Source organism: Heterodontus francisci, chromosome 19, assembly GCF_036365525.1.
Source record: "Heterodontus francisci isolate sHetFra1 chromosome 19, sHetFra1.hap1, whole genome shotgun sequence".
Lineage (NCBI taxonomy): Eukaryota > Metazoa > Chordata > Chondrichthyes > Heterodontiformes > Heterodontidae > Heterodontus > Heterodontus francisci.
The window spans coordinates 14107691-14125792 of record NC_090389.1 but is presented as its reverse complement, the minus strand read 5'-3'; the positions used below and the strand labels follow the sequence as shown (position 1 = coordinate 14125792).

The 18102-nt window shown below is 42.5% G+C and overlaps 1 protein-coding gene across 1 annotated transcript in view; it reads right to left on the bottom strand.

Moving 5' to 3' along the window:
- Window positions 1-18102, bottom strand: part of dock3 (dedicator of cytokinesis 3) — a 1369418-nt gene that overhangs the window by 1053755 nt on the left and 297561 nt on the right. Inside the window, exon 2 of the mRNA XM_068052296.1 lies at window positions 16445-16528. Coding sequence (XP_067908397.1) covers window positions 16445-16528 — 84 coding nt within the window. The remainder of the gene's footprint in view (window positions 1-16444; window positions 16529-18102) is intronic.

Genomic DNA, 18102 nt, shown 5'->3' with positions numbered 1-18102 from the left:
CTCTCTGTCCCTAATAGGCCCCACTCCTCCTCTTACTACTCGCTTACTATTTACATGCCAGTAGAAGATCTTCAGGTTCCCATTTATGTTGACTGTCATTCTATTTTCATATTCTCTCTTTGCCAGTCTTATTTTCCTCTTCACCTCCTCTCTCACCTTAAAGTATATGGTCTGGTTCTCACTTGATGAGTTCACCTGACATGCATCATAGACCCTCTTTTTTGTTGCATCATCATCTCTAAATCCCTCGGCAACCAAGGAGCCCTGTTCTTGGTTCCTCTACATTTCACCCTTGTTATAATGTTCCTAGCCTGTACCTTAAGCATCTCTTCCTTAAATATAAGCCATTGTTCCAATACAGCTCTTCCTGCCAGTCTGTGGTTCCACTCTAATCTTATGATACAATGATCACACTTATCCAAGTGCTTCTCCTACAGACACTTGGTCCACTTGTCCCACCTCATTTCCCAGCACCAGATCCAGCAATGCCTCTTTTCTAGTTGGGCTGAGAACATATTAATCAAGGAATTCCTCCTGAAAACATCTGAGGAATTCCTCCCCCTCCTTATCCTTTATTCTCTAATTATCCCAATTGATATTTGGATAATTAAAGTCCCCCAACATCACCGCTCTATAGTTCTTGCACATCTCTGTGATTTCCCTGCAGATTTTACCCTCTATCTCTGTCACTATTTGGAGGCCTATAGAATACCCCTAGTAGCGTGATCATATGCTTTTTGCTCCTCAACTCTAACCAAATGGATTCTATCCTTGCCCCTTCAAGGACATCTTTCCTTTTCAGCACTGCAATGTCTTCCTTAATCAGCACTGCTACTCAACCTATCTTTTTTTCTTCTCGATCTTTTCTGAACACTTTAGATCCTTGTACATTAAGCGCCCAATTTTTGCCATTTTTAAACCACATTTCCGTTATTGCCACTACATCATAATCCCATACTGCTATTTGTGCTTGTAGTTCACCAACCTTAATCACTAGACTTTGTGCGTTTACACACATGCACTGTAATCCTGTCCTTGCATTCCTCATAGTCCTTCTCAGTCCACTCCCATCTAACACAGAACGACTCCCTTCTCTATTACTGTCTAACACTCTTACTCTGACCCCACCGAATACTTTGCTATTTCCTACTCTAGTGTTATCTGTCTCTTTTAATTCTCTGTGCACCTTTGTGTTCCTCTCTTGTATGATCTCCTGGCTCCCATACCCCTGCGAAGTTAGTTTAAACCCTCCCCCATAGCACTAACAAATTGCCCCACAAGGAAATTTGTCCCAGCTCTGTTCAGGTACAATCCGTCCAGCCTGGACAGGTCCCACCTTCTCCTGAACCGGTCCCAGTGCCCCAGGAATCTAAATCCCTCCCTCCTGCATCATCTTTCCAGCCATACATTCATCTTCACTATCCTTCTATTCCTATACTCACTTGCACGTGGTACTGACAGTAATCTGGAGATTACTACTTCTGAGGTCCTGCTTGCTAGGTCTTACCTAGCTCACTAAACTCTTTTTGCAGGACCACATCCCTCTTTCCTACCTATGTCATTGGTACCAATGTGGACAACGACTGCTGGTTGTTCACCTTCCCCCCCAAGGGTGCTCTGCAGCTGTTCAGTGTCATCCTTGACCCTAGCACAAGGGAGGCAAAACACCATCCTGGATTCACATCTGCGGCCACAGAAATGCCTGTCTGTTCCCCTGACTATCGAATCTCCTATCACTATCGCTCTTCCAGTCTTCCTTGTGCCCCTTTGTGCATCTGAGCCACCTGGCCCTGGCTCTGGTTGCACTCCCCAGATGAACCATCACTGTCCTCAGTATTCAGAACTGAATACCGGTTGGAGAGTGAGATGCACTCAGGGGACTCCGGCACTCCCTACCTGTTCCTCTTTGACTGCCTGGTGGTTAGCCATTCCCTCTCTTCCTGCATACTATTAAACCGTGGGATGACCACATTTATAAACATGCTATCCACGTAGCTCTCATCCTCACAAATGCACTGCAGTGATGCCAGCTGCTGCTCAAGTTCTGAAACCTGGAGCTCAAGCTGCTGCAACTAACGACACTTCCTGCACATATGGTTATCCAGGAGACGAGAAGTGGCCTGGAGTTCCCACATAAGCACAGGACGTGCACTCCAATATTAAAGTATAATACAAATATCAAAGAAAAAAAATGTAATTTGAATAAGCAGTCTCCAAAATGGATGAACAGTGAAACTAAAATAGACAAAAACAGATCACATAAATTCTAAGGGAAAAGGGAGGAGACAAAGGAATATAAGAAAATGTTGAGAATGGTTAAAAGTATATTAGGAATGGATGGAGGACATCAGAGAGGAATATAGCAGAGAAGTCCAGCAAAGTAATGATGCTTTTTCAATAATATATAATAGCAAAAGTGCAGTTAAGATGGAATTTAGCTCTTTAAATGAGAAAAGCAGTGAATAAATGAACATGCCAAGAAAAGAGCTGAATGACTGAATGGATAGTTTTTTTTAAAGAAAGGTATTCAGCGAGGAAGAAATTCCCAGTCTCCTATCTAACGATTTCAACAGGACAATGACATGCTCAGTTAAAAGAACTGAAGATGAAAAAAAATTGACTAGGTCAACGACATATAACTCAAGTTACTGAAAACGAGCAAGGAGAAAATTTGTGGGCACTGGGTAAAGTAATGAATACTAGAATGGTCTCTCAGGATTTGAAGTCAGGAAAGTGCCTATTTTAAAAAGAATAAATATAAAATTGGCACCTCATAATATGACTTATTAGTTTTACATTAATATAGGGTAAAATTACAGAAAGTAACTTGACAAGTAGTTTGGACAATAGAAATATAATAAGGATAAACCTAGACGGACCATCGGGCATCAAGCTAGGCATCGGATCTGGACATGACAAAGACACACAAACAAATATTTTGGGCCGAATTTTATCGACCTCCCCGATGCCGGGGAGGGTGGGGGGGTGCCTGGAAAATGGCTCCAGGAGAGGCCCACTACGGGCTCGACATTGGTAAGGCCTCGCCATATATTGCCGCTGGCAGTGAGGCCCCGTGGTGACTCCCCCCCGCGTGGGACCACCATTTAATTATGTTAATACATGTAAATGATCGAATTGATCCTGGTCCCGCCGTCAATCCCGCCCAATATTGCGGTTGGTGGCCGGCGCTCCTACACTGTCGGATCTCTGACCAGTGATGTAAAGCAAAACACTGGTAGGGAAGGGGGAGCAGGTAGGTTCCTCAGTGCAGGGGGGGACACAAGAAGTGGCCTGGAGTTCCCACATAGCACAGAACGTGCACTCCAATATTAAAGTACAATACTTTATACTTTAAAGTATAAAGTATAAAGGGGGGGTGGGGAGCGGGGTCAAACTATTTTAATTGGTCTGGGGGTGGTGGAAAGGTGTAAAGATTAATGTTTGTGTCCTTTTGGGGGGGGGCGTGGGAGGTCAGGTGCGAAAGTTGTATTTTGGGGGAGAGAGGGCAAGGAATGAATTGTTTGTTCATTGTGGGAGGTGGGAGAGGGGCTTGAAACTTTAATTAATTTTTTCAAATAGAGTCTATATCTCTATTCTTTTAAAAATTCAAATTACATGTAAGGGCTTGAAGCCCTTTAAAAATGGCGTCACGCATGCGCCAGATGCCGTTGCCGGTGACGGAGTGCCCTTCCCCTCCACAGCATCTGCCCCGGCCATGTAAATGAGCCGTCGCGTTCAATATCGTGGCGCTTCCGTGGAGCAACTCCCACGAGTAGGCGCCGCCATCTGTGAAGTTACGCCGATCTGGTAAAATGCAGCCCTTTTCATCTGTCTTCACTGTAGAAGACAAAAAAAAAGCATACTAAAACTAGTGGGGAAACAAAGGTCTAAAGAGAGTGAGGAACTTAAAGTAATTATCAGTAGAGGGAAAGTACTGGAGAAATCTAATGGGACTAAAAACCAACAAATCCCCTGGGCCTGACAGCCTACATGCTCGGGTTTTAAAAGATGTAGCTGCAGAGTTAGTGGATCTGTGATCATCCAAAACTTCCTGGATTCTGGAACAGACCCAGTGGATTGGAAGGTAGCAAATGTAAGACCGCTAGTTAAGAAAGGAGGGAGAAAGAAAACAGGGAACTAAAGGCAGTTAGCCTGACATCTGTCTTTGGGAAAATGCTGGAATTTACGATTAAGGAGGTGTTAACAAGGCACTTACAAAATCATATGATTAGGCTGAGTCATCATGGTTTTATGAAAGGGAAACTATGTCTAACTAATTTATTGAATTATTGAGCAGGGTAGATAAAGGGGAACCAGTGGATGTAGTATATTTGGATTTCCAAAAGGCATTCGACAAGGTGCCACACAAAAGGTTCTTACACAAGATAAGGGTTCATGGAATTGGGGGCAATATAATAGTACGGATAGGGGATTAACAGACAGAAATCAGAGAGTGGGGATAAATGGGGCATTTTCAAGTTGGCAGGCTGTAATTGGTGGGGTGCTGCAAGGATCAGTGCTGGGTGTTGGACTGCTTTCCTGTTCTATCTTGTTTTGTTACTTTAAATACCAAAACACACAGACATCAGTTGTCAAAATGGTAGAATCAGATCTTTGTCTTTAATGAGTTCATGTTATATAATCCAACATGTGTACAAAGTCAAATCATACAACCCAATTCTAGTACGATTATATGTTTCTTTACTATTGAGTTCACAATTCACTATAAGAACTCTCAGATCCACACGTCATAATTTCAGCATGACTACAGCAAACAGTGATTTACTCAAAACATTTCTACAATTTTACCTTTTGATCTCTATATTCCATGCATGCTAACACTAAACCACAGTACGTCAGAAGACACAAAATCAGACATCAGATATACATGGAGCCAGGAAGATACATCCTATCCTCTCAAACTGTCCCAATCATTGTTACTATGGTTATATGGTCCACTTAAGCTCTTGCATCTCTTTCTTACTATAAACAGTGACCAAACATGTCCCAGACCCTTAAGGCATGGATGAATGACCTTTCCATTCCATCAGCCCCTTAGCACTGCCTTAGGCTTGCTTCTCAAAGCATCCCTGTTCAGCAGAACTGAAAGCTGCTTTAACTCATCGTGTGCTGATCCCACAAACAACGAGGTACGTGGGAACATTGGGAACCCACATTCCAACACTGGGCCCTCAGCTATTAATGACGTAGAGGAAGGTACCAAGAGTAATATGTCCAAGTTTGCTGATGATACAAGGCTAGGCAGGACAGTAAACTGTGAGGAGGTCACAAAGAGGCTGCATAGGGATATAGCCAGGCTCAGTGATTAGGCAATAAGATGGCAGATAGAGTATACTATGAGAAAAACAAAAAAGCAGATTTTTTTTAAATGGTGAGAAACTTTTAAATGTTGATGCTCAGAGAGATTTGGGTGTCCTCGTAGAAGAAGCACAGAAGGTTAGCATGCAGATATAGCAAGCAATTAGGAAGATTAATGGCATGTTTGCCTTTATTAAAAAGGGGTTGGAGTACAAGTGTAAGGAAGTCTTGCTACAATTGTACTGGGCCTTGGTGAGACCACACCTGAAATACTGTGCACAGTTTTTGTCTCCTTATCTAAGGAAGGATATATTTGCCTTGGGGATGGTGCAACAAAGTTTCACAAGCCTGATTCCTGGGATGAGAGGGTTGTCCCAAGATGAAAGGTTGAGTGGATTGTGCATATACTCGCAAGAGTTTAAAAGAATGAGAGGTGACCTCATTGAAACTTATTAGATTCTGAGGGGGCATAACAGGGTAGATGGTGAAAGGCTGTTTCCCCTGGCTGGAGAGTCTAGATCAAGGAAGCATAGTCTCAGGATAAGGAATCAACAATTTACGACTGAGATGAAGAACTTCGTCACTCACAGGCTTGTGGATCTTTGATATTTCTACCCATAGGACAGTGAATGCTCAGTCGTTGAGTATATTCAAGGCTGGGATTGATAGATTTTTGGACTTAGATTTTAGGGGATTCAAGGGATATCGTGATCGAACAGAAAAATGGAATTGAGGTCAAAGATCAGCCATGATCTTATTGAATGGCAGAGCAGGCTCGAAGGGCCATATAACCTATTCCTGACCCCAGTTCTTATGTTCTTATATCCAGCCCAGTAAACCCAGCAAAGTCCTCTGATTAACATGTGGGAACTTGTGCCAAAATAGGGAAAGCTGTTCCACAGACTAGCCAAGCAACAGCGTGGCATTGTTATAAATACAGAATCCAAGACTTCTCCAGTACCATCTCTAGGCATGTCCTGTCCCACCAACAGGACAGACCAGAGCTGGGGGCACAGTGGTATATAGTCAGGAGGGAGTGATCCTGGGAATCATCAACATTGACTCTGGATCCCATGAAGTCTCATGGCATCAGGTCAAACATGAGCAAGGAACCTCCTGCTGATTATCAGCCATTGCCCTCCCTCAGTTGATGAATGTACTCTGAGTGTAGGACTTCAATGTTCATCACCAAGAGTGACTTAGCAGCTACTACACACCCAACCTGATCGAGTCCTCAAGGAACATTGCTGTCATACCGGGCCTGCAGCAGGTGGTGAGGGAACCAACATAAGGGAAAAACCTACTTGACCTCGAGCTCACCAACCTACCTGTTGCAGATGCATCTGTGCATGACAATATTGGTAGGAGTGACCATGCACAGTCCTTGTGGAGAAGAGGTCTCACTTTCACAGTGAGGACACCCTCCATTGTGCTGTGCGGGACTATCATCCTGCTAAATGGGATCGTTTTGGTGCCCTCAGCATTCCCTCCTCAATTTCTCTCCCCACATGCCATTACTCTCCAAGCTACTTTGTCTCCTGCCACTGTCCCCAGACTTTCCTCTGCTCCTCCCTTCGTAATCACCACCACTTCCATTGCTGTATGTACCATTGGCTCTCCCACAGCAGCTACCCTAAATAGTCCTCCATTACCTTTACCTCTGAGCTTAACACCTAAATGAAAGTTATTACCGTAATGGTAATAGAGGGGGTTAGAGTTTAAAAATAGGGAAGTCTTGTTACAATTCTACAGGGTGTTGGTGAGGCCATACCTGGGGTACTGCATACAGTTTTGGTCCCCGTATTTAAAGAAGGATATATTAGCATTGGAGGCAGTTCAGAAAAGGTTCACTAGACTGATTCCTGGGATGAAGGGGTTGTCTTATCAAGAACGGATAAACAGGGGTTAGGCCTTTATTCATTGGAGTTTAGAAGAATGAGAGGTGATCTCATAGAAACATATAAGATTTTAAGGGGGCTTGACAGGGTAGATGTTGAGAAGATGTTTCCACTAGTGGGGGAATCTCGAACTAGGGGAAATAGTTACAGAATAAGGGGGCACACATTTAAAACTGAGATGTGAAGGAATTTCTTCTCTCAGGAGGGTGGTGAATCTCTGGAATTCTCTGCCTCAGAGAGTTGTGGAGGCTGGGTCACTCACTGCCTCAGAGAGTTGTGGAGGGTAGGTCACTAAATGTATTTAAGGAGGAGGTAGATAGATTTTTGAAATCTGAGGGAGTTGAGGATTAGGCAGAGGAGGCCCAAAAGAGGAGTTGAGGCCTGGGACAGGTCAGCCACAATTTTATTGAATGGCGGGGCAGGCTTGAGGGGCTGAATGGCCTACTCCTGCTCCTATTTCTTATGTCCTCTTTTTCCAGAAACCATCCATCCAGCTCACTTTATCAACCTGAAATGTTAACTCTTTTTCTCACTCTACAGATGCTGCCAGACTTGCTATTAATCAACATTTTGTTTTTGTTTACCATAACTTTCTTGCTTTTGTATTCTCTGCCTCTATTTATAAAATCAAAGATCACATTCTGCATTTTTTTCAAAACAGCCTTCTCAATTTGTCCTGCCAGTTCAAAGCTCTATGAAAATGAATTGGTGGGTCTCTTTGATCAATTATTGCCATCATTGCCCCATCCCCACCTCCTTTTATTCTTTCCCTATTTCTCCTGAATACATTGTAGACAGCAATGTTTAGTTCCCATCCCTGTCCTTGTCAGTGCCATGTTTGCATTATTGCCACTATATCATAATGCCAGGTGGTAACTTCAGCCTGCAGCTTACTATCCTTATTTATCCTTCTTTGGCCTCCTTATCTCGAGAGACAATGCATAAGCGCCTGGAGGTGGTCAGTGGTCCTTATTTATCACACTCCATGTATTTATACACATGCACCTCAAACCTGCTTTAGTCCACTCTGCATTGCTCCCTTGTCTAACCCCTCACATTTGTGGACTACTCTTTATTTCAATGCTGTTTGTCTCTCCCAGTCCTCTATGCAGCTTGTTTCTCCTCCCTGGTACTTAGTTGTGGCACCAAGGTGAGACACAATGGTGCCAAGTAATTATTTTGTTATAGTTTGAAAGGGAAAGGATTAAATTACTTGTTTGAATAGAAGTTGACGTTGGGACAGCTATTTGTACTGTTTGGAAGTTAATGTTTGCAGACATGAGGAACGTGAGCTGTTTGTTCTGGGCTAAATGCAAAAGACAATTATGGTATATTGTGAAGAAGAGGAAATGGACAATCTAACATGGAGCACTGGTTCAAGGCTTTCAGAGGGTGCTCATGAGAAGGTGTCCATAATGAGACTGCTTTGAAAGGTCTTGACTACAAAGCAGATAATTCTGCTTCAATTTCTTACATTTCTTGCTGCTGATACAACCTTCTACACCCTTTTGTCTTCCATTTCCTTCCTCCTCTGACTTCTATAAGAGGGAAACTGTCAACGGGATGAGGACCATTTTCCTCCACACTTTTACAGAAGGGTTTTGCACTACCCCACTGTACCTATCCAGGCATCTGAAGTTTAAATTGAGCACAGCAATATTGGCACATTGGTGGTAGATTTGACCTTGTCATATATGTCCTTTGTTCCTGAGGAACTGTCAATAGCCAATGCTGAAACCTTGTCCCCCAGGATACAATGGATGGATGTCTTTGGTCTCTGAAAATAGGGAGCACACTGGACTGCCTCAAAGTAAAAGAGTTGTAGCAGCTCCCTAGAAAAAGCACAGTAAAATACATAATTATATGCTGATGGTTGCAAAATTGCTGCATGTGGAACTTTTCTGTTAGTGTAGTAGACTGTGCCAATGTAGTCATGTGGGCACCATCGATGGATGTTGAACTCTGTGGAAATGTGTGAGCAAACAAAGCATCTGTAACATCTCTATAATAAAAGCAAAATACTGCGGATGCTGGAAATCTCAAACAAAAACAAGAACATTTTTTAGCAGGTCTGGCAGCATCTGTGGAAAGAGAAGCAGAGTTAACATTTCGGGTCAGTGACCCTTCTTCGGAACTGACAAATATTAGAAAAGTCACAGATTATAAACAAGTGAGGTGGGGGTGGGGCAAGAGATAACAAAGGAGAAGGTGCAGATTGGACCAGGCCACATAGCTGACCAAAAGGTCACGGAGCAAAGGCAAGCAATATGGTAATGGCCTGGTCCAATCTGCACCTTCTCCTTTGTTATCTCTTGCCCCACCCCCAACTCACTTGTTTATAATCTGTGACTTTTCTAATATTTGTCAGTTCCGAAGAAGGGTCACTGACCCGAAATGTTAACTCTGCTTCTCTTTCCACAGATGCTGCCAGACCTGCTAAAAAATGCTCACAGTGTGGTCTCCTCTACATTGGGGAGACCAAGCGCAGACTGGGTGACCGCTTTGCGGAACATTTCCGCTCAGTCCGCAAGCAGGACCCTGAGCTTCCAGTTGCTTGCCATTTCAACACTCCCCCCTGCTCTCATGCTCACATCTCTGTCCTGGGATTGCTGCAGTGTTCCAGTGAACATCAACGCAAGCACGAGGAACAGCATCTCATCTACCGATTAGGCACACTACAGCCTGCCGGACTGAACATTGAGTTCAATAATTTCAGAGCATGACAGCTCCCCATTTTACTTTCATTTTTAGTTATTTTTTCTTCCTTTTTTTTACATTCCTTTTTACATTTTTTACAATCTATTTTTGCATTTATTTCATTTCATCTTAGTTTGTTCAGTTTGCTTACCCACTGTTTTTTTCAGGTTGTTTTTCTTCAAGTTTGCACTTGCTGCTGTTCAATATTCAGTGTATTCACACCTAATCTGTACTAATGCTTTGTCTTTCAACACACCATTAACATATTGTTTGCCTTTGCTCCGTGACCTTTTGGTCAGCTATGTGGCCTGGTCCAATCTGCACCTTCTCCTTTGTTATCTCTTGCCCCACCCCCACCTCACTTGTTTATAATCTGTGACTTTTCTAATATTTGTCAGTTCCGAAGAAGGGTCACTGACCCGAAACGTTAACTCTGCTTCTCTTTCCACAGATGCTGCCAGACCTGCTGAGTGATTCCAGCATTTCTTGTTTTTGTATCTGTAACATCTCTGTTCAGCAGGATGAGACATAATGGACACACCTCACTGTAGCAGCGCAAGCATAAAACTGAGTGCAGTGGTCAATTTGACAGTTACTGGTACTGATGATCTAGAGATTATCTTCAAATATATTGCACAACTCCTGGATGGCATTCTTTGGAATCAAGGTTTCTTTATTACTACTCCTGTACAAAGATCAACTGGTTTGTACCTGCTAGTAAGCAGGTAACCCTGGGTGGGATGCAGATACCTTTTATGCAGCAAGATCCACCTGTTCTTCCTCTGCAGCTCTTCTTCCTCCTCTATGGCTATCAAGTATAAACATTCATAATGCAAAGGGTGCTATGGGCACAGGCCCTAAAATTTGGAAGGCAGGCAGCTATACAGCAGAACCTAGATCTTCAGCAGGTTGAAACAATCAGACAACTATATAAAAAAATCCTGAAATATATTCCCCATCATTTATACCGCTCATTCTTAGAGTGGACAATTGTCTAAAATGGGCAATTAACAATAACTATTTTTCATCAGCATAGAAGCCACTTGTAAAGGTGCAGCTTATAATAGGGCCAGCTATTTTAGCCCATTCAGTAAGCTCTTCGCATCTCATGAAAGTACAATTATCTTAATTATTTAATCCTCTCTTCTCACTGTTTTAAAAACTCAGCTGATTTCAGGCAATTTGAAGTGTTTATTACATTGCTTTCAATTTGTACTGTTAGCTCCTGCATACCAGGTGCCTCAGTACTGCAGTGCAGTCAGACATTGCCACTGTTTGTATCAGAAGCGCAGTGAAATAGGAGGTAAATGGTGGTACTGCATGCATTTACTCAGCTTACTCAACCAAAACATGTGAAGAGCAGGACATCCGTCAGGCTGCTGGATATTATTGTCCTTTTCTCTATCATCTGCACTGTGTCCCTCTCCTTTTCAGAATGTTGATGACTGAAGAGAGAAAATTTGTAGGACTAGGGGAAAAGGTGAGACAGTGGGACTAATTCAGCTGCTTTTCCGGAGAGCTGGTACAGACACAATGGGGCAAATGGCCTCCTTCCGTGTTGTAACCATTCTATAATTTTCTGACTCCTAAGTGAACAAGGTAGAGCTGGAAGCTTAACTGGAAAGCTTCACCGACAAAATCAGCTTCCCGAGAACAATCTTGGTTTTACCGTCCACTGTTTTTAACTAGCAAATTATACTATTGGCTCTCACAGAGCAGCTGCCAGCGCTTTGTAAAGTCGTGCACTGTGACAATATGAACTCACGTTCATCTTTATCTTCAGTTTCAGGGCATCAAGGAACACCTTTAATTTTTTTTCTTTTATTTATTTAATTTTTATTTATTTTATTTAGAGTTACAGCACTGAAACAGGCCCTTCGGCCCCCCGAGTCTGTGCCGACCAACAACCACCCATTTATATTAATCCTACATTAACCCCATATTCCCTACCACATCCCCACCATTCTCCTACCACCTACCTACACTAGGGGCAATTTACAATGGCCAATTTACCTATCAACCTGCAAGTCTTTGGCTGTGGGAGGAAACCGGAGCACCTGGCGGAAACCCACGTGATCACAGAGAGAACTTGCAAACTCCGCACAGGCAGTACCCAGAACTGAACCCGGGTTGCTGGAGCTGTGAGGCTGCGGTGCTAACCACTGCAGCACTGTGCTGCCCTTTATAAAACCTAACTGGACCAGCCACATAAATACTGTGGCTACAAGAGCAGGTCAGAGGCTGGGATTCTGTGGCGAGTAACTCATCTCCTGGCTCCCCAAAGCCTGTCCACCATCTACAAGGCACAATTGAGATGTGTGATGGAATACTCTCTACTTGCCTGGATGCTTGCAGTTCCAACACCACTCAAGATGCTCGACACCATCCAGAGTAAAACAGCCTGCTTGATAGGCAACCCAGCTACCACTTTAAACATTCACTCCCTCCACCTCAGGTACATCATGACAATAGAGTGCACCATCTACAAGATGCACTGCAGCAACTCGCCTAGGCGCCTTTCACAGCACCTACCAAACCCATAACCCCTACCACCTAGAAGGCCAAGGGTAACAGACACAAGGGAACACCACCACCTGCAAGTTCCCCTCCAAGTCACACACCATTCTGACTTGGAAATATATCGCTACTCCTTCATTGTCACTGGGTCAAAATCCTGGAACACCCTTCCCAACAGCTTTGAGTGTACCTACACCACATGGACTGTGGTAGTTTGAGAAGGCAGCTCACCTCCACCTTCTCTAGGGCAATTAGGGATGGGCAACAAATGCTGGCCTTGCCAACAACATCCACATCCCCTGAATGAATAGAAAATGAGCAAGTTTTGTCTGTCATGCATAAACTAATTACAGTGGAAATTGTGATTCATGACATTGTTACATCATTATGCAATAATGTAAATACTTATAACTGCAAGTAAATGGTCACTTCCAGTGCCAAATGTTACTTACAATGGAAAACTGAAATTATGCCAAAACGGACAAGAAAGCAACAAAGCTCATCCCCAAACCATTTCCGAACTGCTCAAGGGAAGATGGAAAATCTATTAAAAGATGTTCTAAAAGGCCCTGCCATCGGCAAGGAAACCATAAACAGTGTGCATTATTTCCACCTCTGTAACATCGCCTAACTCCGCCCTTGCATCAGCTTCTATACTGCTCCAACTGTCATCCATGCCTTTGTTAGCTCTAGACTTGACGACTCCTACACAGTCCTTTGTTCTACCCTCTGCAAACTTGAGGTCAGTCAAAACTCTGCTGCCCAAGTCCTAACTTGAACAAATTCCCACTCACCAACTCCCCTGTGCTCGCTGAGTGACAGTGGATTCCGGTCCAGCAATGCCTTTATTTTAGAATTCTCATCCTTGTTTTTCAAATCCCTCCATGGCTTCACCCCTTCTTATCTCTGTGATCTCCTCCAGCCTTACAGTTCCCCAAGATCTCTGCGCTCCATCAATTCCGGCCTCTTGAGCATTCCCAATTTTAGTCACTCCACTATTGATGGCCGTGCCTTCAACTGCCAAGGCCCTATGCTCTGGAATTCCCTCCCTAAATATCTCTGCATCTCTGCCCGCCATTAGGACGCTTCTTAAAACCTCCCTCATTGACCAAGCTCTTAGTCATCTGGCATAACATTTCTATGTGGCTCAGCGTCAAATTTTGTTTGATAACGCTTATAAAGTGTTTTATTATGTTAAAGGCGTTATATAAATGCAAGTTGGTATTGTTTTTGCATTACATTCGGTTGCCTTATCATTGTTTTACAGCAATGGCTCACATTCAGTGGCTCAATTCTATTGAAAATAAATATTCGATAAATTACAACCTAAGAAAAAAGTATATATTTTTTTAAGTGTAGGATGGAAACATTCCAAAAGACCTAGAAAGTCAAGTTACAAAGAAAATTGGTTCTTCATCATCTACCTGGTTGGGTGGCATCTCTACAACCACAGCTGTAACAGAGGCTCTTTAGGCAATGGAACTGAAGCGGCTGAAAATGGACAGCTGTTTTGTGATGCTCAAAGGTGCTTCAACAGAAGGATGAATGACTGAATATCAGCACTTTTAGCTTGCATCAATTGCAATCTATTGCTTCCAAAGTGGGGATGGGCACTTGAGGGAAATAAACTTGCAGGGGATAGAGCGGGGGAATAGGACCGACTGGATTGCTCTACAGGGGAACAAACCCAGGTCTTTTCTCTCAGTAGAACAGCTGCTTCAGGAGTCTGCTGTCTGATATGCGAACAACATATCCTGCCCAGCGGAGCTGTTTTTGGGTGATTAGTGCCCCAATGCTGGGCAGGTTGGCTTGGGAGAGGATGCTGCTGTTGGAACACCTTTCTTGCCACTAGATTTGGAGGATCTTGCAGAGGCACCTTTGGTGTTACTTCTCCTGTGCTTTGAGGTGCATGATGTAGGTTGTCCCAGTGTCTGAAGCATATAGGAATGCAGAGATCACTGCTGCCCAGTAAATCATGATCTTAGTCTGGACTTTGAGATCCTGATGCTCAAATACTCCCTTCCTCAGTTGGCCAAAGGCTGAGCTGGCACATTGGAGGCGATGATAAACCTCGTCGTCCATGTCTGCCCTCACCGAGCGGAGGCTCCCAAAATACCAAAAATGGTCCACATTTTCCAGGATCTCGATTGATGGGGGAGACATTGTGCTGTGGTAGCTATTTGTGAGAGGACCTTCGTTTTCCATAAGTTTGGTGAAAAACACATTTTCTCATATACTTTGGTGAAGGAGTTGATAATGATCTGGAGCTCAGTTTTAGAGCGGGCACACACGCAAGCATCATCTGCATACTGAAGCTCAACACTGAGGTTGGAGTGACTTTATTTTTGGATTGAAGATGGCATAGGTTGAACAGTTTCCCGTCCGTTCCGTAGATTATCTCCACGCCTGCAGGCAATTTTCTGGAGGTGAGGTGTAGCATTGCAGTGAGGAAAATATAGAAGAGAGTTGGTGCAATAACACAGTCTTGCTTGACCCTGGTCTTGACTGAGATAGGGTCTGTTGTGGTTCCGTTGGTGCACATTAATCAGTTGCTGTGCACCAGAAGTAGCTCTGATTGGTCCAACTTCCATTTCTAGAAATCCCATGCTGTACTGATATTGCCTATGTAAAGATGCACCAGTGTATACTTTTCCTTTGAAGTTAAACTTCACTTTGCTCAGTTTCTTTAAAATATATAGAAGTCGTTTGAATTTAGAGGCCAATTTGTTGTTAAATTCTCTGAAATCAAACAGAGATTCCAGAAGTTCTGATGGGCAAACAGGCTCATCCTGCTCACTGAGATAAGGGCGACTCATCAAGTGTTCTTTTATGTTCAAGTCTATTCAGTAGTCTAGTACTGCTACTGTGCTATTTATATTGCTTACTGTCTTAAGCTATATGTTAGCTTTAGCTGATAAAATAAAATCCTCTTATTTAATCAAAAATGCTGTCTTTTTTTTAAGAATGGGGGGCTAGCACACTTGGGGCATGAATGCTTGAAATTGTCTCTATGAATAAGAAAGTTTGGGAACCTCTGATCAGACACATTTCCAAAGCAAATTAGAAAATGAAATTACCAAACTGTAAAGAATAGCAGGGAGAGGCCAATGGAATGGAAGGTTGTAACATAGCTGAAGATTCTGATCCTCCAAATAATCTTTACTTTCAGAGCATGCTATTTATCCTAGGGTTGGTGTCTTCACTAACAGCACACACATTGATTTCACTTTGGTTATTGTGTGGGTGAACATGGCTTGGCATGAATAACAGGCCACAACTCAATTTACAAGTTGAGAGGATAAGCACAGATATTTAAGCTTTACTCTCATGGTTTGATACTATAACCTTGGAATATGCATTTCACGTTTCTTGGTAGTGCAGAACTTGAGTATTGCTGAAATAAGAGACATGGTGTCAAAGCTTTTCGTCTTGCACTCATCACGACAGATGCAAGAATGCTAAATTTCAAAGGGAGCAACAATTTATATATACTGCATGAGAAAAGGGTGCTGACTCGTTGGCAAGTCGACTGATTGATCGAGGCATTGCCATGGAGAATGCGCGAGGGAACTATAGTCCCCTACGCTTTGTTTAATTCAAAAAAAGGCACACATATATTCATACGCAGGGACTTGTCCTCTGCAGGCAAAAGGAACATGTCCAGGTGTTTCGCCTTTTTTGAATTATTGCTTTCTTTGACATTCGGCATTCTTGCATCTGTCCTGATGAGTGCAAGATCAAAAGCTTCGACAGCATGTCTCTTTTTTCAACAATATTCATGTCATGTTAGATATAATAATCACATTTTTTGAAGTGAGAATCAATTACAAAGGAATTGCGGGCAATTGATGAAGAGGTGAACAGCAACAGCAAAACATATATTTGTTCTACAAAGGGGACGCTAAATATTTTTAAAAATAAAAGTTTTTATTTTTAAAGAAATGTCATTTTAATTTTTCCAATAGAATTCATGATAGGTCACAAAAGTGTACATTATTTAGTTTCAATCTTACCTTCACATTTTTCTAAGATCTGAACAGTTTCTCCAATTTCCAGCACAAGCCCCTGAGGCACTGAAGCACGGAAGCTGCATATCACTGAGGGAAAAAAACAATAAGTGACATTTAGGATTTTCTATGCCACGAACCTATGAACTACTGTTATTCCAAACACAGGGAACAACTTTTTCTCCACACCACCACTGCCACCCCCACCCCCAACTACCCACTACATAAACATTACAGACTTACATGGTTTTTGGGGGAGGGGGACCTTTCCTCCCTCTATCAAAGTCTTTCCAAACCAACATACTTCCTTAGCTGCAATGAACAGCTAGAGACACTACAATTGACCATAGATGTTGAACAGCACTCTTCCTCTTGGTGAGAAAGCAGTTGGTATTTTGTTGGCCTACCTACATCGCCGATGAGGCCAGAAACTCTCATCAAAGGGAACTGTAGGAATGAGCCAAACTGTACCATTCCACAACGCAGCATGTTAACTGAGCCAAACAAGCTTTTTAAACTTCGTGGTTCTGCACAAAAGTGAGCACTAAATTCAAGATGGGAGCTTGCATCTTCTACAGCTTATATGTTTTTATGTTTCTTATTACATACGCCAACATCAATAAACTTTTAGTTTCTCGTTCTTATCACTTTTCTTGGTTTTTCTTTCCAGTTATTCTGGCTTCTTAGTATTTTACTTCAAGTTAACCCTGATTTATAATATTTGTATATACAGATAAAATGCAAATTGTTTAGTTATTTGAAAACTACCATAAACACCACTTGTGGTACCCACAAAATAGTGAGTACACTGCAAAAAATGTAATTCAATGTGAGGCATTTTGTTATCCTGATACATATGATAAGGTGCTGTAGAAATGCAAGTTCTCTCTTTGACAGCATAATTAACATTGCTAAGTCATCAAACCCTTGCACTTTTACCCTTTTCAAAGCAGCAGCAATAACCTCCAATAAATCAGCAATAACATTATAATAGATAAATTGGAACAAATTCAATGAACCTCCTAAACTTAAGATGGCAAACAAATGAGTAACAGTTATCTTAAGCAGTGAAATGACATATAAAATACATATATCCCATGTTTATATCACCAATGTAGGTTAATAAATTATGAAACAAAGGAAGATCTCCATAAACACTGGGTGTAAATCTGCATCTGCGCAATTGGTGAAATATTAAACAACAGCATTCACGTACCCCTTCACTGACAGTGGAAGGCCATCTTTCCCTATTTCTGCCCTCCACCACCCCTAATCTGTTAAACTAAGCAAGGATGTCATCAATTTAATCAAGAAATAACATTAAATATTCAGAAGAGCCAGAAGTGGTGAAGCTGTTGGTCATATGTGTTCAGAAATTTCTTCTTTTGAATGGCAGCATTCTCATGATGGGGAACACTGCATTCTTTTTGAGGTCAGGTCTTCAACACAGATGCACTCTGGTTGGAAGAGCTGGTCTGAAAGATGTGTCCAAAGAAATCTTATTTAATTAATAAATGTCACAGAAGAAAACCCCAAGGTTGAGAGTGATGAGGAAAAATGAAAATAGATATTGCAGTATATAGAAGTTTGAGAAGAGCAACAGTGGCATGCACTGCCAGGACTACCAATGATCTGACCTGCATCATGCAGGATGATTGCCTCCA